Source organism: Rhineura floridana, chromosome 6, assembly GCF_030035675.1.
Source record: "Rhineura floridana isolate rRhiFlo1 chromosome 6, rRhiFlo1.hap2, whole genome shotgun sequence".
NCBI lineage: Eukaryota > Metazoa > Chordata > Lepidosauria > Squamata > Rhineuridae > Rhineura > Rhineura floridana.
In genome coordinates, this window is record NC_084485.1 from 31,188,658 (window position 1) to 31,215,866 (window position 27,209).

Here is a 27,209-nt window from a genome sequence, read left to right on the forward strand (position 1 = left end):
GCCAATGGCCCATCTAGTGCAGCATCCTATTCTCACAATGGCCAACCAGATGACTGTGGGAAACCTGCAAGCAGGATCTGAGCACAAGAGCATTCTCTCGTTCTGTGGTTTCCAACATATAGCATTCAGAAGAAGAATGCCTCCAACTGTGGAGGCAGAGTATAGCCATTGTGGCTAGTAGCCTTGGATAGCCATGAATTTGTCTAATCCTCTTTTAAAGCCCTGCAAGCTGGTGCCCATTGCTGCCTCCTCTGGGAGTGAGTTCCATAGCTTGCTATGCACTGCATGAAGAATCCATTAGTTACACTGTTATTTTTGAGCCTTTGAAAAAGCACAGAAATACAAATGAGAAAAAAAAAATACCTGAGGTCTTTCCGAAACGTATTTTGCACAATAACGGATAAGTCTAATTGCTTCCATACTGGTGTCTGGAAAGGCAGCATTACAGGCAAATTCTGATAAACATTTTACAGCATCCTGGAATGAATCTATTGCTGCAGGAAAATGCTGTTGAAAAATATTGGCTGTGGGGGAAATACAAAACAAAAACAAATCATCACTTTTAAGTGCACTTCTACTCGGTTTTAGAATATAGTTAGCACAAAAATATATAAGCAAACCAGGTCAACTGGGCTTGAAATTACATAGCTACATGAACATTTGCCCTTCTGCATTATGCTGATAGGAAGAAGTCCGATGGTTGCAATAGGACTGAACAACTTGTCTGCGTTGTAGCCCATCACAAAGACCACCAGCTGGTTATGGTGGTGCAGCAAGGTAGGTAGGTAGGTAGATTGATGTTTAAGGCACAGAGGTCAGGCCATATTGTACTGCACACACTGTGGGAGACTTCTTTTGTCAGCAACTTGATCCCAATAATCCAAGCAGTCTCAGGGGGGGGGGCAGCTGCCCAGCAGACCCTAGGGACCCATATTTATTTATTTATTTATTTATTCGATTTCTTAGTCGCTCATCTGGCTGGCTACCCAGCCACTCTGAGAGACGTACAAAGCAAAAAACATATAAAACATCAAAAACACCAAAAACACCAAACACTAAGCAAGAAAGCTAAACAATAACATAGAGACTAACTCAGTTACAATAAGGCTTCTCATCTGCATAGTCCAAAAAGTGCGCCTTCAGATGGAAACTCGTGATGTGAGTCTTCCCACCCTTGCACAAAGACCGGTGTGGGTGATAGTCCATATGCAAGACTGAAAAACAACACCCCCTCTTGATCTCAGCATCCAACATCCAGTACATTCAGCTTATACATCAACACTGTCACCCAGAATTAGGGTTAAGTTTGTAGCAAGGGACTGGGTATGCAGAAAGGTCTGCTACACACTTTAGAACAGCGGACACTCCAGCAAGACCTATTTAAGTGTGGGAGAAATACTATTATTATTATTTATTAAATTTATATTCTGCCCTTCCTCCCAGTAGGAGCCCAAGGTGGCAAACAAAAACATTAAAAACACTCTAAAACATCTTTAAAAAACCTTTTAAAATACATTAAAGCACAACATTTTTAAGAACATATTAAAAATATCTTTAAAAAACTTTTAAAAACATCTTAAAAAGCAATTCCAACACAGACACAGGCTGCAATAAGGTCTCTATTTAAAAGGCTTGGTGAAAGACTATATGCCATGCACATAGGTGGGACCTCCCCACTCCATGAACACAGATGGTTAGGAACTCTGTGACCAGTTCTTAATTGAACTGGGACATCTTTCTTTCTTTGATTCTCAAATAACACATTTGACCACAAGGTACTGGTTTCAACTTGAGAAGCTTATTATTGGTATGGCTTCCCCAAAGCTTTTGGTACTGACTGGTCCAGCAAGAGCTTGATTCTCCTCTTGTTCTCACTGCCTGCAAACAGTTGTCAAGCACTTGCAGGCTTGATAACTGCATGGGTTCAGTGGGTCATATATAGTGCAGATCAGAACTATACAACTGCAAACTGTCCTTAACAGGAGGATCAAAAAAGTACCTTATTACTCCAAAGTAATTTTGGGGAGCTGCCAAAAACAAAGAGACAGAACTTAAACAGCAGTATTGAAGCTGCTGCTCCAGTTCTGCTGGCAGCTGATGCAGTCATGGTCAATCAGGATTTGTGCTCATTCTCAACAAAATCTCCACCCATGTATCACAACTATACTATATGTTTGCTTTCAGAGAGGCTAAAACTGAGGTTTTGAAGCTGTGGGCTGCTGGATTCCCTGTTATCATAACCTAGGTGGAAAGACGTTTTTCAATTCCTGCTCAAAATATTTCCCTTAAAAACAAAATCAAGGAAAGTCCCTTTCCCTCCCAGTATTGTCTAGAAGGTGAAAAGAAGGAGAAATATTATGTGAAATATATGCAAGACCAAGAATATTGCAAACGATCACTTTGAAAGTTTGAGGTTGGCCTCTACCTTGGTCATTAAAATTGCTAAACTTTACTTACTAACTATATGTCCCGTTGATTGGAATGCCAGCTCTACAATATTTCCATCATGGTCAGATGCTGCTTGATGAAATACTGTAAAGATATTTTTCCACCCTGAGCGAATATTAGCAGCCTGAGAATTCACCATCTGAGCAATGCAGCGTATTGCCATGTCTCGAATTGTGGGAGATCTAAAGAAATACAAAAAGAAATCACCACCTTATTTGTGGCCATATGTGCAACACCCTAAGAGAACAGATTTACATTTGAAGCTGTTAAAACAAACCTGTTTTTTTTCATGATATGCTCAAAAGGCCTCAAGAAGTCTTTCTGAAATCGGAAATTGGCTAACTCTCCCTTTTCAAGAAACTTCATTGACAGCTGTCTCAACGAATCAACTGCAAAAATGGCCACATCTTCATTTGGATTGCAACCAACCTATTAAAGAGAAACAGGCATTCCTTCAAAGAAGTGTATACCCAGTGAAACTTGGATTACACAAATCCAGCCCTGCAACTTGTTTGGCCCATAGAACAGCGATTCTGTTAAAGGGATCATACCACAGTCAGAAAGAGTCTAGAGCAGGAGTGGGGGACCTCAGGCCCTCGGGGTCTCTCTATCCAGCCCTTGAGACTCTTCCTTGGCTATGTTACACTTCCATGGCCACACTCCTCACTGGCCCTTCTCTGTGCCTCCTCGGGTACTTTTGCCTCTCTGGAATGTGTCCTCGAACTGTGACAGCACATCTTGCTGATCTGGATGGAGTATAGAGCAATATGTGTGTAGAAGCACCTGGCTTTTGCATAGCTGGAATGTGCCCCAGTATATAAAAGGTATAAATCATGCCCATTGCTCCACCTCATTTAGCCTCTGGCTCTGCCGACAACTGAAATGTGCCCCCCAAAAGACTGCCCATTAGAGACTGCAGCCCTTAGGTCACCAGATGTTGCTGTCCAATCAGCCCCAGCCAACATGGCCAATGGTCAGGAATTATGGGAACAGTAGTCCAACAACATCTGGGGACCCAAAGGCTGAGAAAGGCTGATCTAGGGATTCTTAAAAAAAGAAATCAGTCACAAATCTTTACAAAGTATCAAAATGAGCCTCTAGCACCTTAATCCTGAACACATTTCTTGACTGTAAACACCACTGATCAGAGTAGGGTTCATTTCCTTACAATATTTTTATAATCAAAGTATTTTGTTTGTAATCAGAAAATGTGAGCATCCAAGCCCAATTAAGACAAACCAATCATAAAAAACACATGCACGGTAGGATAAAAAAATAGAAATGTAATGTCCAGTATGGCACCAAATCTTTCTGCACTGCACAGACAGGAAGCAGTAAGAGAGAAAGTTGTGGGTCCTCTCTACCTGCCCATGCCTGCCAACAGAGAGTCCAAACACACCTTAGAGCTTTCAACATCTTCAGCTCTTTCCTGTTCATCTCATGGGGTCAATACATCTTCAGAACGCTCAGCAATTCCATCTCTGGGAACCTCCAAACTTCCAAGAGTATGGATTAATGAGTTGTGGCAGAGAAATAAGTTATATCCAATCGAAATTGGATATCTGTGCCAGAAATGGTCTGTAAATTTGCCTATGTGCATCTTTCTAATTAGAATGAATGTGCCCTTGCACATTTTCCAACTCTAGTTACAATTTTGTCTGTCAGGCTTAATATATGACCTGTACGTAATGTTTTTCTTCATAGTAACATGAGCAAGATGATTCCAAGCCCAGCTTTTAAGCTGTAAGTTATTATTCCATTTGATGCTATCAGAGTTTGCCCTTAAACTGGATGGGTCTTAAAGTGAAGTGAGAATGCACAAGAGAACCTTGGTGTTTGAACTGAAATAGGTTTTAAATTTTGGAGTACCTTATTGAAGTGATCTCCAATTACATGCCATATTCTGGACCACTGCAGCCTAATTCTGTTCATGTTGTAATAGGAGATCTCAACAATCTTCTGCAAGCTGAACATACGCGGATGATGAGGGGAAGCCAACTCATCCATGGAAACAGCACACAGCCATCGAACAAAGTCAACTGAAAATTTTGAGAGACAGACACATCAGTAAGCCTGAAATGGTGCAAAGCATTACTTGCCTTACCATATTTTTTCCAACATACTTACCTATTGCGTTTCCGTCCAATCTCGTTGAACCTGTAAATATTCTGTGGGATAAGTTGAGATGTAGAGTTAACCCTCAAGACACAGAACATTAAGAAAACCTCATTATGCATTATTGCAAATGTATGCGATGTTAGAATGAAGAACAGAACAGAAGATTGCCAACCAGGTACGCCTTATAATAGGCAAGTCTTAACTTCCTGTAATTCCAAACTGATTACAGGAGGACTTTTAAGTTTAGGACAGTATGTGCCATGCTGTTTTTAATGGAATAGGGGGCATCCACAAGAGCAATGACAACTTCTGTTTTTAAGACCTATCTTTTGTTCCCCATTCAATCCCATTCTTAGTACTTTTAGCCACTATGTATCAGAGGGCAGGAAACAGGATTAATTTTATAAGCTTGCATTAAAATTAGGGTTTGGATCTTAAAGCCTGTGTCAGATCCTGTGATGATAATCAGGAAAGTAAACCTTTCATATTTTATTAAAAAGCAATAAATAAATAAATAAATAAATAATCACTATGATACCTGTCTACTGCCACCACCACACTTTGTGAACTGGTTTCTCCCACAGATTCCTGAATACTGGCTATTTGCCTTTTATCAACACCTCCACCAACAAGGTTACCTAGTCAGGAAGAGATTAAAGCTAAAATTGTTAAATCTACCACAAAATGTAACATCACGATCAGCAAATCAACATGACCATCAATTACCAGCTAAACTACAGACTGCAAAACTAGAGGAACAGTCTCAAACTATTACAGAACTTAGCAGACTAAGATGCTACCCACCAAAGTGAAGTCCTCTTTCTGAAATGTTGCATGCAATAGAACAATTATTCATTGGGTGTCCCAAGAATTACGATGAAAAGATATATTGAGTAATCTGTAGGACTGGTCTTCTCAGGTTTCTGATTTCCAGACCAGCAATTCAATGAGCCATTGTCATTAATTACATGAAACAAAGGGTCTTTAAGGGTAAAGCAGTCAATTGTGTGGTCTGAAATCAAGCAACTGATAATTTGTCACAACAACAAAATGCCTTGATTTAACTAATTTGGATCCTTTGGCATGAGAAGAGAGAGTCAAGGCTATTCTTCTCACCTAGTCCAAGACCCATGAACTCTTCTCCTCCAGATGTAAAGCCTTTGAGGCTCCCTTCTCTTTCGCGTCCAGATCCAGACAGGTAGCGTGTTTTAACTCCAGTCCCTATGAGTTGTGCTAGCTCCAACTGGCTGATACACTTTAAGATCTAATAAGAACAAATACACGGTTCATCACTGAAGCCAGCAACTATAGATACAGAACCAAGAACTTCTACCAAGTTCCTATGCAAATTCCACACTTCCCCATTCACTTTCAATATTAACAAATTGTGGCACTTGTGCACAATGCACTCCTACCATGGAACCTGCTCACGAAAGGGCTTCACATTCCCCCTTTGACTCTGGGTTGTGCAGATTGGTAGAGCTTCACTTCAGAAGAGGCAGGTTGGATATTTGTAGGTAATCAAATCTCTTTCAAATGAGACCCTGGGAAGGAGTAATTTAATTTAGGGAAGCTGGCTTCTACCAGGTCAGATTATTTGTCTATCTATCATATTATTATTTACCTGGCTGGCTGAAGCTTACCTGATTTTCAGCCAAAGGTCTTTTTATCACTTGCTACCTGATCATTATAACTGGAAAAGCCAAAGATTGAATCTGGGGCCATTCTGCACACAAAACATGTGCAATACTACTGAGCTACAGTCCCTTCTTCCCAAAAATTTAACTTATGGAGCACTAGCCCAATAAACTCACAGGGGGGCTAGACTAAATTTGCAATGCTAATTTAGGACCAAAAGTTGCCTCTTCTGGAGTTAAAATTTAAATAATGCCATACATAGCTGACAGGTAACTTCAACTGTAGTTCCTACCAAATTAGAAGTCTAGCAAGCAGAGGCAAATAGCACTTCAAGGAAAAAGATAAGGCATTTTGATAAGTGGATGGCTGCTACGGAGCTAGAAACACTCATTTTAATTTGACAAGCAACTGTCAAGAAACGTCAGACACCCATTGAGGAAAGTTGATGTTGTGTTGAAATTTACTTTTTGTAGGATTGGCAATGAGCAGAGCACATTTACAGAATTGCTTTGGGCATATCAGTGGTGGAAAATGTTTGACCACAGGCCTCATTACGCCCAGCAGGGGTCCTTATTTGGTCCATGAGGCTGTTTTCCCCAAGCCACACCCACCCACCTCACACCTCACAACATATGTCAGGTGTGATGCACGTAAAGATGCAGCTGAAAAGGAACAGTTAAGATCCTTAAAATCAGCTTGATTGTTCTTTGGAAAGTGGGGCATGCGTTTGGCACCTTTTAAATTTGGCATTGAGATTGGTACAACTTGGGAACTCCTCATCAGAGGCCCTGAGTGGACCAAAGTCCTACCCAAATCAGGACTTGAACTGATCAGCGGTCACTTCATCCTCTGCTTGGATCATCTGGGGAATATGTTCCTATTTTTAAAAGTGCACAACATGAACAACAGCATAAGCTACTGATAGCACCAAACTGGGAATACCAGTTCTAGAAAGTTATTCCAATCATGATGCAAATTATATTTGCAAAGGACTCTGCACAAAAGCTCCCTTAAAGTTGAGGTGACAGACACACAACTGCAGTGAGAGGTTTTCTGCAGGAGTTCTGAGATTACAGAAATGCATTAATATCTAGAGCCCACATTAGCAGATCAATCAGAGACAGTAACACTTCTTCAAAATTAATAGTGCACACAAAATCCCCACATGGTTATTTACCTCATGCCAGGAATTTCCAAGATAGTTGCCATCAGTGTGGGCCACCGTGATGAGAGTCTTAATTGTATCTATGTTCTTCTGTTTCATTTCTGTTATGCTGGAGCTGGCAGTCAACAAGGAAAAGCGGGCAAGGGCTTGCACGTAGGCATCTCGTTCAAGCTAAAATAGCAAACGGTAGGAATAATCCATGGCAAAAGACAAACATTTCCTATTCCTGCCCCCCCCAATCTATACCAGGAAATGACCATATGGAGTGAAGACAGAGCTTAACCCAGTAATGGTGTGCAATTAACTTGGATAAAGCTAGGAGATAAGGGAGAATAAGCCCTGAAGAGAATACATACGATCCATGAGAAAGAGTTCTGAGAATCCAGTAGACTTTGAAGGTGAAAAAGAAGGGGGATGGATATTCAGCCTTTTTTCTATTAAAAAAAGTGCATCCACGTAGCCCATCAGCAGTAGATGCCACCACTGTTAACCAAGAACTTTTATTCATATTGCAGTTTTAATCTGTCATGCCCACCTATTTTTTGAGATGTTTTAAGGTTTCAAAGAAGTGTAATAATTAGGAATGATGGATTGGAAGCAAAGAACATTAAGAGTAGAGTGGGATGCAGAATGGTTGTGGCAGTTTCTTCTGTGGGGAGATTATAGTGATTCAGAACAGTAGAGAAACACGCGCACACAAACACGGACAAGCTTCAGCAGGTGCTATGCCTGGGAATATCCAAACCAGACTTTACTAGTTCTAAATGGGTTGCATTCAAAATAGTGCTGAGCAGCTTCTTGCACGAGCAGAATGTCTTCATTGGGCAAAGGAACAATCTTCCTCTCTCCTCCTACTCCACACCCTCTAAATTTGTTTCGGGATTTCCCCCAACCTTCTGGAGTAGATTTGGGGATGCTGCAAGGTGCACATAGGGGGAGGAGAAGGGGGAAAACTCACCACACAAACAGAAATTGTTCTGCTCATGCAGTTATTTAGATGAATGCTGTCCAATGTTTTAGGCCAAAAAGTTACATATATACAGAGATAAGCTAAATTTTTATTTATTTATTTATTTAATTACATTTCTAGACCGCCCTATAGCAGAAAGCTCTCAGGGCGGTGTACAACAAATAAAATCACAATTAAAATATGAGCAAGTGTGGAAAAAAAATATATATAGTACAATTATAAAACATTAATAAAATTGCCATTGAGATTTAAATTAAGATCATATTAAGTTTAAAATGTTAAATTAAAATATTTAAAAATTTACAAAATGTTTTGCTGCATTTGGTTAGGAAATGGATGTTTCTGAAACTTTTAAGACCAGTGCTAGAAAATACCATCTTTACCATTCAGGTTCTAATTAATATTGCCCTCCAGTGTTCTAGGTCCACAAGACTCCGTCTGATCATCAATTTGATGTTTCAGAAAATAGCAAGATTTACTCTGAAGTGCTTCAGTGGTTGTCCAATTTGGTGGAGTCCAAATCTGAATCCCAACTCAGAAAAATGAACGTTGGTGATCCCCCCCCTCCCCATTCTGTTAAAGGGAAATTTTAAAATGGCGATACCTTTTTTTTTTTTTTTTTACAGATTTGAATGACATTTGCAGGCATGTTAGTCCCGCTTGAGTGGATAATGTGAGCCAAATTACAGACAAATAGGTTCAGGGGGGTTGCACTAGGGACTTGTAACGTTGATTGGGGAAGGGGGAGAAAAACTAAAAAGGATTTGCTTCTCTCCCTGTCATTTTCTTCACAACAATTTTATCATGAAAAAGGCATACATCATAGAGGCGACCCTAACAAAGTAACTTGCAATATTTCAGAAGAATGGGTGCAGAGGACAGGCAGCAGTGCTGGCACCAGACCACGGCAGGCCCTTGGGCACCAGACAGCAGCAGGTCCCTGCCCCTCCTTCACATGTGCACTTAAATACAGCATGTTGTGCCACTTCTGTGTTGGTGCATCAGCATGCATGCCAGCTATCACTCAAGATGGCGGTAGGGGTGTGTTGATGCCCCCACCATCTTGGGTGAGGGCAGGCATGTATGCACTGCTCGCTGATGTGGTGACAGAAGAGTTGGTGCAAGGGTGTGCTAGCTGTGCATGCACAGAGGGTATCACCTGGGAGAGTGGAGCTCCCACTCCATGCTCTGCACCACCATCCAGAAGCAATTTGCAATCATGCTCCTCAACCCGATGCTGGCGGGAATCATGGAGCTGGAACTCCACTGTTCCAGCCCCAGCTGCAGGGGCCCTCAGCCAGTGCCCGATCTGGCTGCCCACTGGTACTAGGCCCGATAGGCAGTTATAACAAATAAAACAACTTCACAATTGTGTTCTGCTCAGTTAGCATTAAAAAAAATCACAGTAAATAAGCACAAATCTGTTTTGACAGGAGCGGATGTGTGGGCATGTGGTACAGAGGCAGGACTTGAATATCTACCTTTTGGCAGGCAAGCACCACTAGGAAAACTAACAAAGAGCATAAAATATGAAACTACCCGCTCACTTCGTTCTGCATCTAAGGCCCTCCTCCAGGTACCAACCCATCATGAAGCCCGGAGGGTGGTTACTAGATCTAGGGCCTTTTCTGTGGTGGCCCCCGAGCTGTGGAATAGCCTCCCTAAAGAGGTACGCCTGGCGCCTACACTACTATCTTTTCGGTGCCAGGTAAAGACCTTTTTATGCTCCCAGGCATTTTAACTATTTTAATTCTATAATTTTCAATCTTTTTCATGTATTTTGTCTTTAGTGATGTTTTGTTTTCCTATTTGTGTCTAGTATATGTTTTTGTGATTTTATCATTATGATGTACTGTATTTTACTCTTGTTGTTCACCGCCCTGAGAGCTACTTTGCTATGGGCGGTATATAAATTGAACGAAATAAATAAAATAAATAAATAGAGAAGAACAATATGATAGAGGAACTTCTTGATAGTAAGGGCAGTTCAGCAACGGAACCGACTGCCTAGGGAGGTGGTGGGATCCCCTTCGCTGGATGTCTTCAAGCAGAGGCTGGACAGCTATCTGCGGGAGATACTCTAGCTGTGGATTTCCTGCTGTGAGGGGTTGGACTCGATGGCCTACAAGACCCCTTCCAACTCTATGATTCTACGATTCTATGATTCTAACATCCGTTCTCCAAAATGCTATTTCCACTCTGGTAAAATCATTCCCTCCTATCAGAAGCTTGACCTGTCAATCACAAAAGAACCCTCACTTCCCCCTCTCCCTACCCTAAGGCTTTCCTTATTTGGCAAGCTTGGAGAGAATAAATCCAGTGTTGCAAACAAGCTGTCTGGTGTGTTTTTTAAAACATCCAAATCTCTGAAGCGTCTCGAAGGTACCCAGTTAAGTGCTTTTTCAAGAGAACCCCCTTAGAATCAACCATCCCAAATCTGTGTGAAGCAGCCTTGCTTCAGTTCTCGATTCAGGGTTCATCCAAATCTTTTTGTACACCCCTACTATATGTAGTAAGTATGCCAACCTGCATGCCAAAAATACAGGCTATTCGGATAGCACACCGTATTCCTTCCAAGCACAATGATGCAACTTCAGTGTCATCACAGTTCTGAAGACCAACACTATAAGCAGCAAGTAATGGAGTCCACACAAGCTAAAAAAAAAGGGGGGGAGAGAGGGAAGATTTAGTAAATTTAGCTGTTTATAATCCAACCACATTATGCCCCAGATAGCTATTTAACGTAGAAACCACTCATGCCAAAAAGGAACTGTTCTACTTCAGGCAACATAGGTAAATTGAAATGGACTGCCTTCAAGTCAATCCCCACTTATGGTGACCCAATGAATAGGGTTTCATGGTAATCGGTATTCAGAGGAGGTTTACCATTGCCTTCCTCTGAGGCTGAGAGGCAGTGACTGGCCCAAAGTCACCCAGTGAGCTTCATGGTTGTGTGGGGATTCGAACCTTGGTCTCCCAGGCCATAGCCCAACACCTTAACCACTACACCACACTGGCTCTCATGGCAATATAGGTAAGGAGCATCAAATTGTACCCTCTCCCCTCCATTATTTCATACACCCCAAAATCCAGTTTCTTAAATTGATATTTTGCAAATACGCCCTCAAGACAAAGGGATGTTTTGCAAGTCTAACCCGGTTATGCATCCACATATTTGGTTTCCATGACTTTAGTGCCATACTCACTTTGAACATGGGTCTGACATGTTCCAGGTGAGTTGCACTAGTAAAAGGTGCCTTTGCATGGCTTACTGCCTCCATTAGAGCTTTAGCAGTCTTTGCCATTTGTTCCATCTCCAAGTTGTATAACAACCGTCGCTGCTTCTCATTGGCTACATCTGGGGAAAAAAATACCCAAAACTACATAAGCATGTCTTGGTACACCTGTGCCAAGTTCTAGAGAAATCAGAATATATAGACTTTAACACACAAATGCTTCTTCTCATATCCACAAACCATTATGTGCAATTTAAGAAATCCATGTGTATTTGAACACATTAAATGTTGAGGAAACAATAAAGCATTTGTAAAGAGAGTTTTGCTTTCATTCCTAGAAAAGAGCACTCTAAATCGCACACTTTACACTTACAGCATATGGCTGCTTCAGAATCTCCCATTTCCTATTACAAATTATAACAATTATATTGTTGTTCCTGTTATGAAGTTATGGTGCTTACAAGTGCTGATCCTACCAGATCTTCCATTTTACAAGTGGCAAATAACCCATTATGCAAGCCTTGTTATGCTGACCCCAAGCAAGAACAGTGAGAAAATAAAGCTTTTGGTGTCACTGCATTTTAACCTTTTTTTTATCCTGTTGCAGATTTGGGGAAGAGAACTGACACAACTGCCTGCCTCCCTCTGAAGAACATCCTGCAGTGTTTGCCTGCACTGGCAAAGATGGCTGGCTGCCAGTTTATTTGTTTGGCTACCACTGCTCTCACTACAGCTTTTGGATACACCAGAGGGTATGTACTAACATTCACTTAGGCTCATCCACATGGAAGAATGTGCTTCCATTACTATTGCTTTGTCTGGAGGGAGGAGGAGGGAAAAGACATCCAAGGAAACCGAGATAGTTCACATGAGCAGAGTGACCATTTAGTTACTGCACATTTCTCAAGTGCAGCACCTCTGAGGCAGCCATAATGTACAAGAAATGCATTCCTATTATCCAAGGTTCCTCCTTTGCATCTGTTTTAGGCAGCTACATTCCAACACCTTTGTTTACCTCGTGCAATGCTGTGTAGCAGTGGCTGGCTGCAATCCTACACACGCATACCTGGGAGTAAGTCCTACTGAATTCAGTGGGATTTACTTCTGAATCAATAAGCATAGGAGTGTGCTGTTAATCTAATTTCAATCTTCTTTGTTCTAGGGAGAGCATGAAGCGTTTTATACGTCAGCTTAAAACCAATCTCCTACATAACTCTGGTCTGTAGCCATAAGTGTGCTGATGACACATATCTAAATTCAATGAACATAGAATCATAGGGCTAGAACAGCCTTCCCCAACCTAGTGCCCTCCATATGTTTTGGCAACAACTCCAATCAGACCCAACCAGCATGGCCAACAGCATGGAATATAATGGGAGCTGTAGTCGTAGAAGGCACTGGTTTGGCGAAGAAAGCCTGCCAAGTATAAACTCCCTACTCCAATGCAAGGTCAGTCAGACCATCATCAGACCATTTATCTCCTGTATTCACTACATTTGTAACTTCTTCCTCCAAGAAGTTTAGAGTGTCAATACACAAGTTAAACTATTTTACCCTTCTGAGGCAGCTGAAAGATACACTACCCCAAAGTGATTCAGTGAGCTTTATGATAGAGTGACGATTTCAACCCAGACCTCCTTATGCCATATCCACTATATACTCTATCCACTACCCTACACTGGTTAATCCAAGTCTCCTCTGTGCCAAAAGTCAACATCAGGAAGAGAATAAGTTCCTGAGAATAGTGAAAACAAGATCCTAGTATTTCTGAGGGTTTGGGGTTAAAAAAACATACTTGGCTTAGTAGATTTTGTTGTGATTGCATATTCTTTAGTATCCTTCATTGCAATTTTCTTCCCTTCTATTTCATCATAAACAGTAGATAAATACTCTTCTGGAAGGTCTTTGCTGTCATTGATCCCACGATTCATTTTTATATATTGCTCTTTTGTCATCTTATTCTTTACCTGTTATGGCAAGAGAGCAAAAAATTGGTAGTCAAGTTTTGAAAATTACATAGTAGGTACATTTGAAACTATTCTGTGGCATTATACACACATACACATACAGTTATACATACTTGGGGACTGTGCAAGTCTGTTGTCAACATTATAATAGAATAGGCTAGAACATAAGCAGTGTCGGCACTGGCAAACAGAGTCTGACTGAAAGAAAAGAAAAACAGGTTTTTAGAATCCTTGTTTTTGTTGTCTCTTCATGGGTACAGGTCTCATTTTCAAAATATCATTAAAAATTCTATCATAGCATTTCAGTAGAAGCTGCTCTTGAGCTCTGACTACTGGCTGCTCTAGAGTTCCCAACAATTTGGTCAAAGACCAACAGGGGTCTGCCAATTCTGCACTTCTATAAAGAAATTCATAAAATTGGACAGTTGTTGTAGTGCTCATCCAGAAAATCTCTATCCTCTCTGAAATATTCATCAAATCCAGATTCTAGTTGGTTTATTTCTAAGTTAGTTCTAGTTGATGGGAAAATTTCTACTCAGATATGATAAAAATGAGAGGCTTAGGATGTTGAAGTCAGAGTCCCAATATGGATCAGCCACCATCCCCAGCACCCCTGCCCTGCAATATACAGCAATTGTTAATTGCTTGAAGGTTATCTCATCTAGTTTGACCTCAAGAGGAGCAACATAATTTATGAAACAGTTTCTCCTTAGGTACAGGACACTTATCTAATCTTCTGAGTGTTCTAGAGTCTGGCCCAAAAAAGGCTTTGCTGACCTGAAGAATTTGTAGGTTGCTAGCCATAGCCTATTTTATTTAAATATGTATATCACATGGCACATGCTTCTTTTTTAAAAAAAAAAAATTAAATGTGTTTCTGCTTGATGAGACTAGTTAGTAAAGAGGGTTACTAAGGCTATCTAGCTAGTCTTACCAACCCACATCTTCTCCCATCTGATACTTCCAAAAATGCACTCATTTCTACTATGATTTGTCTGATATGTTTCAAGTTACCCTTGGTTGCATTCAATATATCTGGCAGCAAACTTTTCCATTAGTCTGTCAATCTTCTGCGCTTCACCAGGTAACCGAAATCCCTCCAGAAATATACGTAAAGCAGAGACAAAGTCTTTTCCACAGAAATCAAGCAGGTCAACGTAGGCGTACATCACCTCCTTGTTAAACTTGTTACTGTCCCCGAGAAATTCTCCCACTTGGCTCTAAAATAGAACAAAGCAAAACACGAAGAAAGAAAAAATCATGTTTGAAACTCTGTAAGGGTAGCTACCATTGGTCATTTCCCCTCTTACTCACAGCTTGTCAGCTTGAGCATTAGGTCAGATTCAGCATTCACCCAGCATCCTTTTTATAAACTGACAACTCCCACTCCGAGTCTCTCTCTCTCTCTGGCATACACACTCTCTTAGCTTCTTATCCTCTTTCTTGCTGCTTCTGTTATTTCCATGTATTAACTCTCCACTCCTTTCAAGTGCCTGTCAGCTTCTCTTCCCTGCTTGGGACCTGCCCCCATCTTGCCACCAGTCCGCTCCCCTTTCGGGCGGACTACTGGATTCTAAGAATGACGGACCAGCTGCTACAACCACTGTTCTACATGCACACACACGTACAGAGTTCTCCACACACTCATAGCTCCATCCCTCCACAGAATTGCTGACACTGACCACTGAATGAAGCTCACGGACCGTTGGTGGTCTGTAGACCACACTTTGGGAACCCCTGTGCTAGATTCTAAGCTGATCCAACTGTTGGAAAGGAGCCCGATCCAGTCCACTCCAACCTGTCATGCAGAAGAGACAGAACTAGAGCAAAAAAAACCTCTGAAGAACTGTCTTTACCTTGTATAAATAGGTCTCAATATACTGGTCTTCTTTGCAAACCCACCTCAAGATTTGTTTCCTCCTTCAAATCTCAGCATTAATCATCATCATATGAACCATTTGTTAAGAAGCCCCATCAGTGTTGTGATGGGGTGCAGAAAGGAGATGGAGTGGCAAAAATAAGGAGGACAACAACTTTGAATGGGATGATGGTTCCAGTGCTGGACTCGGACAGCTCTCAGGCCATGGACAGTGATAGCTCCACCCCTATAGCTCCAGTTACCAGCGAGGAGGCTCAGCCCAGTCAGGCAGTTGCCTCTCTGCCCAACGTTCATTCCTTTCCAATGCCCGCTTTGCTGCTACCACAGCACAGCCCCCCTCCCTCTCATGGGGAGGATCTTGCTGAGGCAGAGCAGCTGTCCTCGCCTCATACACAGAGGCTGTTGAGCCGGCAAATTCAACACGCCCCCAAGACCCCTCTGAGGAGGAGAGCTCGTGTGTATGGTCACTGTAAACAGTGATAGTCCACCTAAGTAGGATGCCCGCCCATCATTACTTAAGCATGGTGAGGGGGCGTGATTAGTTGCTGCGACAACATCTTGGTGCAGTACAGTTGCGTCTAGTTACTCCTAGTAAAGATGCTGAATTCAGCACTCTGAACTGAAACTTTCTATTAAATCTACTAAAGAAAATCACACCTTAGCGTTCATGTATGACTTCAGTGGGTTCAGGCAGGACAATCGGCCACTGTTGTTGCTAGTTTAATGCAACACAGAAAACTAGAAAAGTTGTCAAAAATGTATAGTAATGTTTCTAATGTATGTTGGAAATGTAAACAACAAGAAGGATCTTTTTATCATATGTGGTGGTTGTGTAAACAGGCAAAATTATTTTGGACACAGATAGGTAGGATGATGCAAAAAATCTTAAAGATAAATATTCAGTCAAAACCAGAATTTTTTTTATTAGGTTTTATGGATAAACAAAAGGAAAAGAAATATGGAAGAATAATATTATATATGATTACGGCAGCAAGATTATTATATGCACAAAAGTGGAAAATGGAATCGATACCAACAATGGAAGAATGGCTATTGAAATTAATGGACTTAGTTGAGATGGACAAATTGACATGTCTTATTAGAGAAAAAACGACAGATACATTTCTTAAGGAATGGAAGCCTCTTTTGGACTTTTTGTTGAAAGAAAAAAAGAAATGATAATGGGATTTGACGATTAATTAAGATAGACTTTGGAAAAAAGTGAATTTCGTATGTTCTAGGAGACAGGTTTGATATATATTATATACTTATAGCTGTTCTGTAACAAATCGAAAGTCAAGTTTTTCTTTTTATTTTATTTTTTTCTGTTGTATTGTTTTTGTTGTATTTGTATTTGTTTTTATAAAAATTTGAATAATAATAATAAAATATTATTATATAAAAAAAAAAGAAAACTAGAAGAAGGAACAGAGCCCAGATAGACCAGACACCCCTATCGTGTTCTCTGTGCCATGTAGATCCTTTCTCCTTTGTATTTTTTCCAGGTTCCATTATTTCTAATACACATTTCCACAGAATATCAGAGGAGGGATTGGAACAAAAAGTACTTACACTCTTGTAAACATGTTTGACACTTGGGCTAAAAACTATAAATCCATAACAAGAGAACAAGCCCTATGAGATGGCAAGTGATTAAGAGCTTTCATCCCTCCATGAAATATTTTTAGCTGTCAATTTGAATATCGTTGTCCAGTAGCTAAATACCATCAGAAGCCTTATTAGTGTGATAGTTAAACCTTACACCCCACATGAAAATGGCTGTGAAATGGTCTGTGTACATGTACACCATTGTTAAAAATCACATGAATATGTAAATGTAAGATTCAGCCTTACAGAACACAGGCGTTCTTCTTGGTGCAGAAACTGGGCTATGTCTTCTGCTGTTACGCCAAGCATTCCTTGCTCCTGCAAATACTGTAGCCCTCTCTTGGACTTTTTATTAAATCTAATTTTGAGAGATTGAGGAGGAAAAGGAAAAAAATCATTTGTAGAAAAACAATCTCCTGGACTCCAAAACTTTGAAAGAAAACATTAGTAGGCAACGGTTGAAAATTAGGTTAACTATAATTGTTATTTTATTAAAATAATTTTACCTTCTCTTACAGCCCTAACAGCTCCCCTTTGAAAATGCAGTTAAAAAGTTATAAGCTACAAACCAGAGTTAAACCTGAACTGGAAATCCCAAGACTTCATACAGAAGTATAATTTTAAGGAATATTAATGTCTTTGTATCCACAAAGAACAGAAAGCAATTTCTTTTTAAAAAGGCAGGCAATTCTACAAGATGTAAGAATTGACAAAACAAATAGGAAAAGAGTTTAATTTTAATGAATTGCTTACTCAATAGGATGGAACTAGCAGTATAGGCATAGAAATGTTAAATCAACTAAATAAAAATGTTCAATAATCTCTGTCAGAAACATCTGCGTTCTTGTGTATTCTACCAAATGGAGCATTCATTGAATGAATGCAAATGCCAAACACTCAATTCAATAAATTATCAATTTGGCACCAATCACTTCATTTTTTATTTCTTGGTACCACTTTCCTTTTCTTTTCACTGTTTAAAACACAGAGCAGATAAACACTAAACTCGGAAAATGAACCTGTTAGAAAAGCCATTTTAAAACTATTTCAGCAATAATTCCAACTCACAGTTCAATCCCGTGCTCTATTATTTCTTTTTGTTGCTTGATGACCTCAAACTGCTCGGGATCATCAGTGACAGCAGTCTGGGTGCCAACACTCCCAACTCCCGAGGAGACCGTTGAATCTAAGGAACTTGCACTACTCCTTCTTCCTCCAATATCCAAACATTTGCCTTCCCCCATTTCCTGATCTGAAGGTTTGTCTGGACCTGCATGGAGAAAAAGGGATGTAACCAGACATTCCAAAATAATGCATAATTAAAAGTATATTTGTAGGCTCTCCACATGACAGACACTCACACCAGCCTTATGCAGTAGGAACATAGAATTGGAACAGATTGGAACAGGTACGTAGTTTGGGGGTTCTTCTCGACTCTTCCCTGTCTCTCGAGGCCCAAGTGGCCTCGGTGGCACGGAATGCATTTTACCATCTTCGTCTGGTAGCCCAACTACGCCCCTATCTGGACAGGGACGACCTCGCCTCCGTTGTTCACGCTCTGCTAACTTCAAGATTGGATTACTGTAATGCGCTCTACGTAGGGCTGCCCTTGAAGACAATTTGGAAGCTTCAGCTGGTGCAGAACGCAGCTGCCAGACTACTGACGAGGACCAGTCGGTCTTCGCATATAACACCTGTCTTGGCGCGTCTGCACTGGCTTCCTATTTGCTTCCGGGCGAGATTCAAGGTGCTGGTTCTTACCTATAAAGCCTTACACGGCGTGGGACCTCAATACCTTGTGGAACGCCTCTCTCGATACGAACCTACCCGTTCACTTCGTTCAGAATCTAAGGCCCTCCTCCAGGTACCAACCCATCGGGAAGCCCGGAGGGTGGTTACTAGATCTAGGGCCTTTTCTGTGGTGGCCCCTGAGTTGTGGAACAGCCTCCCCGAAGAGGTACGCCTGGCGCCTACACTTCCATCTTTTCGGCGCCAGGTAAAGACCTTTTTATGCTCCCAGGCATTTTAATTTTCTTAACCATTTTAATTTTCTTAACCATTTTAATCTTTTAATCTGTATTTTTTAATTTTTGTCGTATTGTGTTTTTGTAGTGTTTTTTTGCTGTTTGTATATGTTTTTATGCTTTTTTATTATGATATATTGTATTTTATCTTGTTTGTTCACCGCCCTGAGAGCTATTCTGCTAAGGGCGGTATATAAATTGAAATAATAAATAATAATAAATAAGAGGTCATCCAGTCCACCCTCTACTTTCATCCACTATCCTCTACTTTCCCACCAGTCATCCCTGCATGGAGTACTGAGGTACTCTGAATTTGGCCCCAAGACCATTTTGGGCAAACTATGACCACTTGTCATCATGCACAAAAATGTGTTATCTCCGAGAACTAAGATTAGAGATAAGGGATCTCTTATCTTATCTCTAAACACCACAGTATTAAGACTGAAAATAAGCTTCTGCTGCTGCCTTTCACCATCAGAGAAAGCAGAGGCTTATCTCTGATGTTAGTACTGTGGACTCACAGCACTAAGATCGGATATAGGGCTGTGCCTACTACTGCAATGTGAACTTTCAGTCACCCAGTGCCATATAAGATCAGGAGATTGACAGGTGAGTAGACATACCCATCTGTCAAAATTGGCCCATAATGAGTGGGCCAGTTCCCTACCCCTGATCTAGACAAATTCACAGTTGTCCAGCCAGAGAGATATTACAGCTCACTAGTTGCCAGTCACACCCGGATCCTGCCTGCAGGCTTCCAGTAGGCACCTGGCTGGCCACTGTGATAGCAGGATGCTAGACTTTGGCCAGATCCAGCAAGGCTCTTCTTACGTTCTTAATAATACATCAGCATTCTGAGGCCTGGGACAAAACGTGCCCCAGAAAACAAAATAAGAAGCCAGCTTTATATGTGGGGAGCCAGGATTCATTTCAGTTGGACTTCTAGCTATTTTAAGTAGGCTTCTGGATACAGAAAGGCAACAATTTCTCACCAAGGCTGGCCTGATGGTTGGGGTTCACATATAAGTCTTTGCTCCATTCTACCATGCACTTTAATATAGAGACCAAACATTCAAGACCTTTCTTCCTTAGGCTTAGCTCCTGTATGCAAAAAAAAAAAAAAAAAAGTAAAGAAAAACAATGTAAAAAGGTCAAGATCTTTAGGAACCAGGAATCAAACACAAAAAACAAAGAAGTCACACTTAGTACAGACAAAGATAAAAATCCCAAACCACAGTTCCTTTTCCCATCTACTTAGCACCCCAGATTTCTTTCCAAGTTACATGTCCCTGCCAGTTCTAGGAGGTGGTGGGTGTTAACCCATTATCTCCTGGAGTCCTCCTGCTCACCATTCAGGGAACCACAGCCATTGCAGATCACAATATGAAACCCAACCTCATACTCACCTCAGATCACAGTTCTGGCTTATTGGTCAGTCAAGAACTATAGTTTGTCAATTCAGACATCAAACTAAAGCATAATTAATCTTCCTTACCCATCATTTGACATGATGCCTTAACTGAGCCAGAGGGTAAAATTATAATGTATGAATAAAGAAATTCAACAAGTTACAGAATGCAGAAAAGACCATGGACTCATATAAACATACAATTAACCCTGGTTTAGGGATTACAAGCAGATTATGGTGTTCTCCTCCAAACCTCTTCCAAGTTAAAATCTTTACTGCTACCATTTATTTATTCGATTTCTTACCCACCCTTCATTGTTAAGAGTGGGTTACAACAATATAATACTATAATAATATACTATAGAAACAGTTAACACTGTTACAGTTAAAAAACCAAAACTATTTCAAATGGAACAGAACACTATACTGTAAATTCAGCAGAAGGGGTGGGACCCACAAAACAAAATACCTTAACCGTCAAAAGGTCAACGTAAAGAGGTGCATCTTCAGCATACAATGAAAGCTGTACAATTAAGGTGCTAGACACTCATCTGTGGGGAGTTCTGCAATTTAGAGGCTGCCACAGAGAAAGCCCTCTCTGGGTCCACCATTTCCCACACTTCCGAGAGTGGTGAAACTACCAAGAGAGTCCCCTCTGCAGATCTTAATGCCCAAGAAGGTCAGTAGTGATAGAAGCATTCTTTCAGATATTTTGGGCCTAAGTTGTTTAAGGCTTTAAACACTAATGTGAGCACCTTGAATTGGGCCCGGAAACAAACTGGCAACTATGCAGCTCTTTTAACACAGGAGTTATACAAGCTCTAAATGGAACCCTGCCCAGTAATCTGGCTGCTGTATTTTGGACCAGTTGAAGTTTTCAAGTAATCTTTACTTGATTACAATCTGCTTTACAACTCTGTCTACATCTTGCTCCATGTTCAATTGTCACCAACCTCAGTACACTCCTAAACACTTTGTAACAAATATACAAGTTAATGGAATATTTACAAGATACTAACACAAGGCTGCTAAGTATACTTACCTGGGAGTAAGCAATACTGAGTACAGTGGGACTTACTTGAAAGTAAGCAATTACATTGCACTGAAGAGTCTTACCTGCAGAGGTGTCATGCCTAACTCATGTCCACTCCTTCCCTGGGCAATTTTAGACAAGTCATTTACTAGCCGTTCAAAAATATTAGCAGCATTCAAATCACAGTCATAGTTAACGTATATATCCACTACACACTGGGCATCTAAAACAAAAGTTTAGATTGTGAGAATTCAGATGCCTGGGAACAATGTGTATAGACAACAGATTATAATAAATGGGATTTTTTTTTTAGTTTTATTAATTGTATGACATCAAATACAGAACAACCAACAATAAACAAATCATACCCTCCCTTGGGTCAAAAACTACATGTATCAATCTTTTTATACATGAACAAAAATAGTCACACAAAATATATTAAGAAAATATGACTAACCTCATTTATAAAGCTTTAAGTAAAGAGAATAATAATTTTACCACTTATTCCATAAATGTAAGAATGTATGGACAAATGTATCGTATGCCAATTAATATTGAAACAGTTTATAAGAGGACTCCATGTAACATAATACTCTAACGCATCTACTGTCCCTTTAGTGAGTTTTATATTGAAACTCAATTTCTCAGCTTAAGCATTATTCCAAAGTCTGGGAAGCCAATAAAAACAGTTTATCTACTAACTTCCAGTTCCTTGGAAATGTATTGAGGGAAGAGGTAATGAAGGGGTAATAAAGCCCATCATCTGCATTATGGTATCAGAGTTGCATTACATTTTCTAAAGTATTTCCCAGCTTTAAAAAAAGCCACACACTCAAGCGTTCAAAAGGCATGGGGGAGTGGAGCCATCCTCCCGACATTACCATTCTGCAGCTTACCTAGATGGTGGCAGGGTAGAAGCAAAGTTGGGGCTATGCATATGCACTGGCAGGAGCACGAGACTTAACTCCACCAGCACATCTGCACAGCCCTGACCTTGCCACAGCAGGAGCCCATCCCCACCCTGTTTGGGTAAGCAGCAACTATGGTGTCAGGAGGGCGGCCCCACCACACCACACCACCCACTATTGGAAAGAAGGAAATACCCAGTTTGCATTGAAAGCCTTAAAGACCCTCTTTTCTTCCCCTTCTCTGTATCCCATACACCTCCAGTGTCTGCCCTTGATCAGGCTTTTTCAGTGTGTAACAGTATGGTACAGAGAGTACACTGGTTGATTTGGGCATAAGAGCCTTGGGTACAAGTTCCTGCACAGTCACAAAGCACAATAGATTATCTTGAACCCATCACCATCAGACTTTAGCTGACCTCACACTTGTTACGAGGATACAGTATATACTGCAAAGCACTTAGGACAATGAAAGACCTTCCATTACTTGCTTTTATTCCATTGTGCCATGCCTTCCAGCAGCTTTGCAGGGCTTTTGGGCCCTTCCCTGCTATCCTTCCGTTGGCAGGCAAAGACTTTTTTATTCCAACAGGCTTTTGGACTAGAAGATGTTTAAGATAGGGCCTCATAAGGTCTGTTGTATTGTTCTATGGTCCTATTCTTAATGTCTTAAATTGTCTTAGTATCTTAAGTGTATGTTTCACGGTTTTAATGTCGCGAATAGTTTAATTCTATTTTAATTGTATATTTTTGTATGTTTTTTTACCTATGTGTAGTTTTTATTTGTAAGCCACCCTGAATTCCAGTTTTGGAAAAGGACGGGGTAAAAATAAAGATTCATTCACTCATTCATTATTCCCTCCTGTCTCTCCCTGGCCCCCCCACCTTCATAGTGCAGGGATGTATTGTGGTGCATAATGGACCTGGCAGCTGTGTTTGGGACACACACTCCAGGCACACACTCTGGAGTCATGTTTCAAGGATTCAACAAAAAAAGTGTGCAGACTAGATTTTTTGCTGTGTGCGCTGTTTTATCTGATAGCACTTAAATGTATTTAATTTATTATCCCTTCTATATGCCTATACCTATGTTACTTCCTCTATTCCTTCTTTCTTTACATTCTAAGCAAACACAAAAGGAATATTTCTTGATGTTACAGAATTACCTGCAGAAATTCTAGTCAAGGTCTGAATTACCATCCATTTGTGCTCAAAGGAACTGGAAGAGGTTTCCAAAATGTTCAGGAAGATCTCTTTGAAAAATACCTGTTGAATGCAAATGAGAAAAGCAGATTCAAGATCTATACCACAAGCATATAAATGATGTTCTGACTATATTCATCTGTAATAATTCATTCAAAACTGGAAAAAAGTCCAGAACATATATACATTTCCTCAATATTTTCAAAGATATAATATACCAGCTTGATAAGTGAGCCATATGTAGAGATAGAAACATTTAAAAGCACTATAGTTTCTTATTGCTACTGTTAACTGAAAGCCTCTTAAGTAGAAACCTTATCCCAGGCTGTGTCTGTTTTGGAATTGCTTTTTAAGATGTTTTTAAAGGTTTTTGTTTTTTAAAAAAATATGCTTTTAAGATGTTTTAAAAAATTATTTTGAGGTGCTTTAAGATGCTTTTAGTGTTTTGTCCCTTGTTTGCCACCCTGAGTTTCTTTTGGGAGGAAGGGTGGAATACAAATTTAATTAATTAAATAATATATAATAATAGTAATAATGCAAGCACCTGAAGTGAGAAACAAAATAAAGCCTTCTTACCTCTATCTGCATTTTCAAATGGGTCTTGAAGTTTGAGAGAAGGGTGAGAAAGATGGCAAGGGAGAGCTCAAAGACATCTGGCACAGAAGATACTCCATTTTTAGATAATGCTACACAGAGATATTGCTTGATTGCATTTATGAACATTTCATGTGTCCTGAAGACTGGACCAGCATTTTGCAAAACTGAAAGCAGCAGCTGGAGGGACACTATTTTAGAGCGCAGCTCATGAGACCTAGAAAGAGTAAGCAGAAGAACAGAGTCAAAAAAAGTATCTTCGTGGAGCTAGTTATCAAGCATGGGTAGCCTGCATGATGCCCTCTAGATATTGTTGACTCAAACTCCAAATAGCCCTAACCAATATAGTCAGGAGTTACTGTAATTGTAGCCTAACAACATCTGGAGGGCACAACATTGGCTATCATTGTTACAGAATGTGTCTATAACTCTGAAGTACTAGAACATCTGACTATCTCTCAACATTCCTGACTGGATAGTTTGTTGGCCACTTCACTACACTTAAACAAGGGAGGTAAGTTTTAGTCTTTCCTTTGTAATAGACCCCCAAGAACAGTATTACATGCTTATGATGTCTGAGGGTCACTTAGTTCCACAAAAGGCATCAAAATGTATCATTTCCCTTATAGAAACTGAATCTCTTTGAATCTTTATTCATTTTCCAGCACAAGAAATACAGAAACATCTGACTGCCAAAATAATCTCACAGTCCTGAGCCTTCCATCATCTCTACAATTTACATTTCTCTTGCTCACACAAACAACTGTTGTTCCATAGCAAACATACAAATCAAATAACTAACCTATACACATGCCTAGTCTCCCTCTTCTGCAGTGGATGGATAATATAAGTTTTGAGTCTCTAAAGTCAAGGCATGCAGCTGTTCCCACTGGAATAAGTTATGATCCAGTCCTTACAGATCAATTTGGAAAACATGACATACTCATTTCATAAATGAGGATGGTTTACTCATAAGATCATTATATACCATACACCAAAACAGCACATGCAGCCAAAAAACTAATTATGGAAATATAAATATTTAATGTTGTTGTTTCATGTCTTATTCTTTATAGTGTACATATCAGTAAATGCTTTTTTTTTTACTTTGGATCTGGAGGCCCATCACCAAGTGGTTTCATAGAAAGCTTGCACAATGACCGAAACACAAGGAAGGCATCCTTCTGAAGGATATGGGAGAACTTGGCAGCTGCCTGAGGTCCAGGTACATCTGTTTCCTGAACAATAAAGTCACAAAAGAATTAGTTAGGATGGAGCCACAAACATATGTGTACAAGTAGCATTTTAATAACACTTGTGTTCCAATGAGATCAGTTTTTAAAAGGAAAATAAAAGTCTTGTTTGGATGTAATGCTAAACCATGATTATGAGATCAAGCCTGTGTGAGCCACAGGCTTGTGTGCTCCCCTCTGGCACGGCTGCAAGGAGGAGTTCTGAAGCATGCACTCTAGATTTAACCATAGATTATTATGATGTCTGGACTCAGACAAGCAGTGGTAAATCTTAATTACAGTCTGTTGAAACAAAGGGACCTTCAAACCATAGTTCATGAAGGTGGCTTATTTCAACGAATATTTAAAATTGAATATTTAAAATTAGCTTAGGGTTCAGAGAACATGCTAAACTGCAGTTAATCTAACAAAGAATCAGAATCTTCTGAGCTTGCAGTCATGCCAAAGCAGGAAAGGGATGCAGAAGCCCAAGGCTCATGTAGGCTCATTCTTATAATATTCATCCATGATTTAGTGCTACATTCAAATACAGATGTGAGTAGCAGCAAAACTATGTACATTGTCAGATCTGGTTACATCAAGCACAGGAGCCCTTGCCAAAGTAATTGTATGTAGGCAACAATTTAAGCCTTTACAGTTGCATTATCCAAGGGCCATACCTAAGCAGCAAAGCACATGCTTTGCACGCAGCAGAAGGTCCCAGATTTAATCCCTGGCATCTCCAGGTAGATCTGGAAAGCTGCTGTTTGTCAGCGAACTCATTTGGTATGAAGCAGCTTCCTATTTTACACTGCTGTTAAACTAGGGCTTTGCTTTCCAAAGGAGCCTTATATAGACTTTTGTAAGAATCTGAAGAATTTGGGCTATTTAAATACAAGCATGTTTAAAGATTACAAAAATTTCTGATGAGGCTCTCTCATAACAAATTTCTAGAACAAAGAAACAGGTAGTTGCACATGACTAACTCTGCCAGGATGAAGAGTAGTATTCAAGTGTGCATTAAAAGCAACAGAATATGGAAGGTAGCATCTACACTGAAGTGTACACTGCCATGCACATCTGATTTAAACTCACAGTCACTAATGAAGCAAATTCTATGTTAATGGAAGCTTTATGCACAGGTCTCAGAACAGGACAATGGAAAACACAAATGTTAGCAGCTCCCTTCTATGAAATTGCCAATAAATTGTTAAAAGTGGATGGGACAGGAGTACGTAAATATGCTTGCATCTAATGCAACTAGCAGCATGAAAAAACTTTTGTTATCATACCAACTTTTCCAAGAAAAAACATTTAAGCTTCATACTATACCTAATCATAATCTGTACCAAAACCATCTTTCTATGGAACTGTTAGAGTAGTAGGATATATACAATCCTATACACTGAAGTTGCTGAAGCACATGCTTGGATCAGGGAGTAGTTTAATTTGAAGCTAGATGTGTTCTTCCACACATTTTGGTATGCCATTCCCCTCTAATCTCCTCCCAGAAAGTTACGAGCTTTATACTGTGTGCTTCATTCTCCTACCAGATTATCTGTGGAGGAGACAGACTGTCTATCATCGGGAATTCCATTTGCTTGTGTGTTTTCATTAATACCACCAGGAGAGATAGGAACTGCACTTCCCAAGTCAGAGAGAACTCTACCCGATTCAGGCAGAGATTGATTTTTTCTTTCTTCTTCTAAACAGGCTGCAGAAAAAAGTATTTGCAATATTTCTGTATAAATATTGTTCAATACATAAACTAATTCACAGAA

At 40.1% G+C, this 27,209-nt stretch overlaps 1 protein-coding gene across 3 annotated transcripts in view; it reads right to left on the reverse strand.

Moving 5' to 3' along the window:
* Positions 1-27,209, reverse strand: part of ARFGEF2 (ADP ribosylation factor guanine nucleotide exchange factor 2) — a 78,778-nt gene that overhangs the window by 26,562 nt on the left and 25,007 nt on the right. For all 3 annotated transcript variants that reach the window (XM_061631359.1, XM_061631358.1, XM_061631357.1), the window contains 21 exons: positions 26,979-27,142; positions 25,304-25,434; positions 24,179-24,413; positions 23,566-23,665; positions 21,578-21,717; positions 20,046-20,154; positions 18,098-18,299; positions 17,276-17,387; positions 14,557-14,762; positions 13,656-13,740; positions 13,371-13,542; positions 11,546-11,697; positions 10,866-10,994; positions 7,382-7,540; positions 5,683-5,830; positions 5,105-5,204; positions 4,576-4,616; positions 4,318-4,487; positions 2,726-2,877; positions 2,458-2,630; positions 364-524 (listed from right to left, as the gene is read on the reverse strand). In XM_061631359.1, coding sequence (XP_061487343.1) covers positions 364-524; positions 2,458-2,630; positions 2,726-2,877; positions 4,318-4,487; positions 4,576-4,616; positions 5,105-5,204; positions 5,683-5,830; positions 7,382-7,540; positions 10,866-10,994; positions 11,546-11,697; positions 13,371-13,542; positions 13,656-13,740; positions 14,557-14,762; positions 17,276-17,387; positions 18,098-18,299; positions 20,046-20,154; positions 21,578-21,717; positions 23,566-23,665; positions 24,179-24,413; positions 25,304-25,434; positions 26,979-27,142 — 3,041 coding nt within the window. The remainder of the gene's footprint in view (positions 1-363; positions 525-2,457; positions 2,631-2,725; positions 2,878-4,317; positions 4,488-4,575; positions 4,617-5,104; positions 5,205-5,682; positions 5,831-7,381; positions 7,541-10,865; positions 10,995-11,545; positions 11,698-13,370; positions 13,543-13,655; positions 13,741-14,556; positions 14,763-17,275; positions 17,388-18,097; positions 18,300-20,045; positions 20,155-21,577; positions 21,718-23,565; positions 23,666-24,178; positions 24,414-25,303; positions 25,435-26,978; positions 27,143-27,209) is intronic.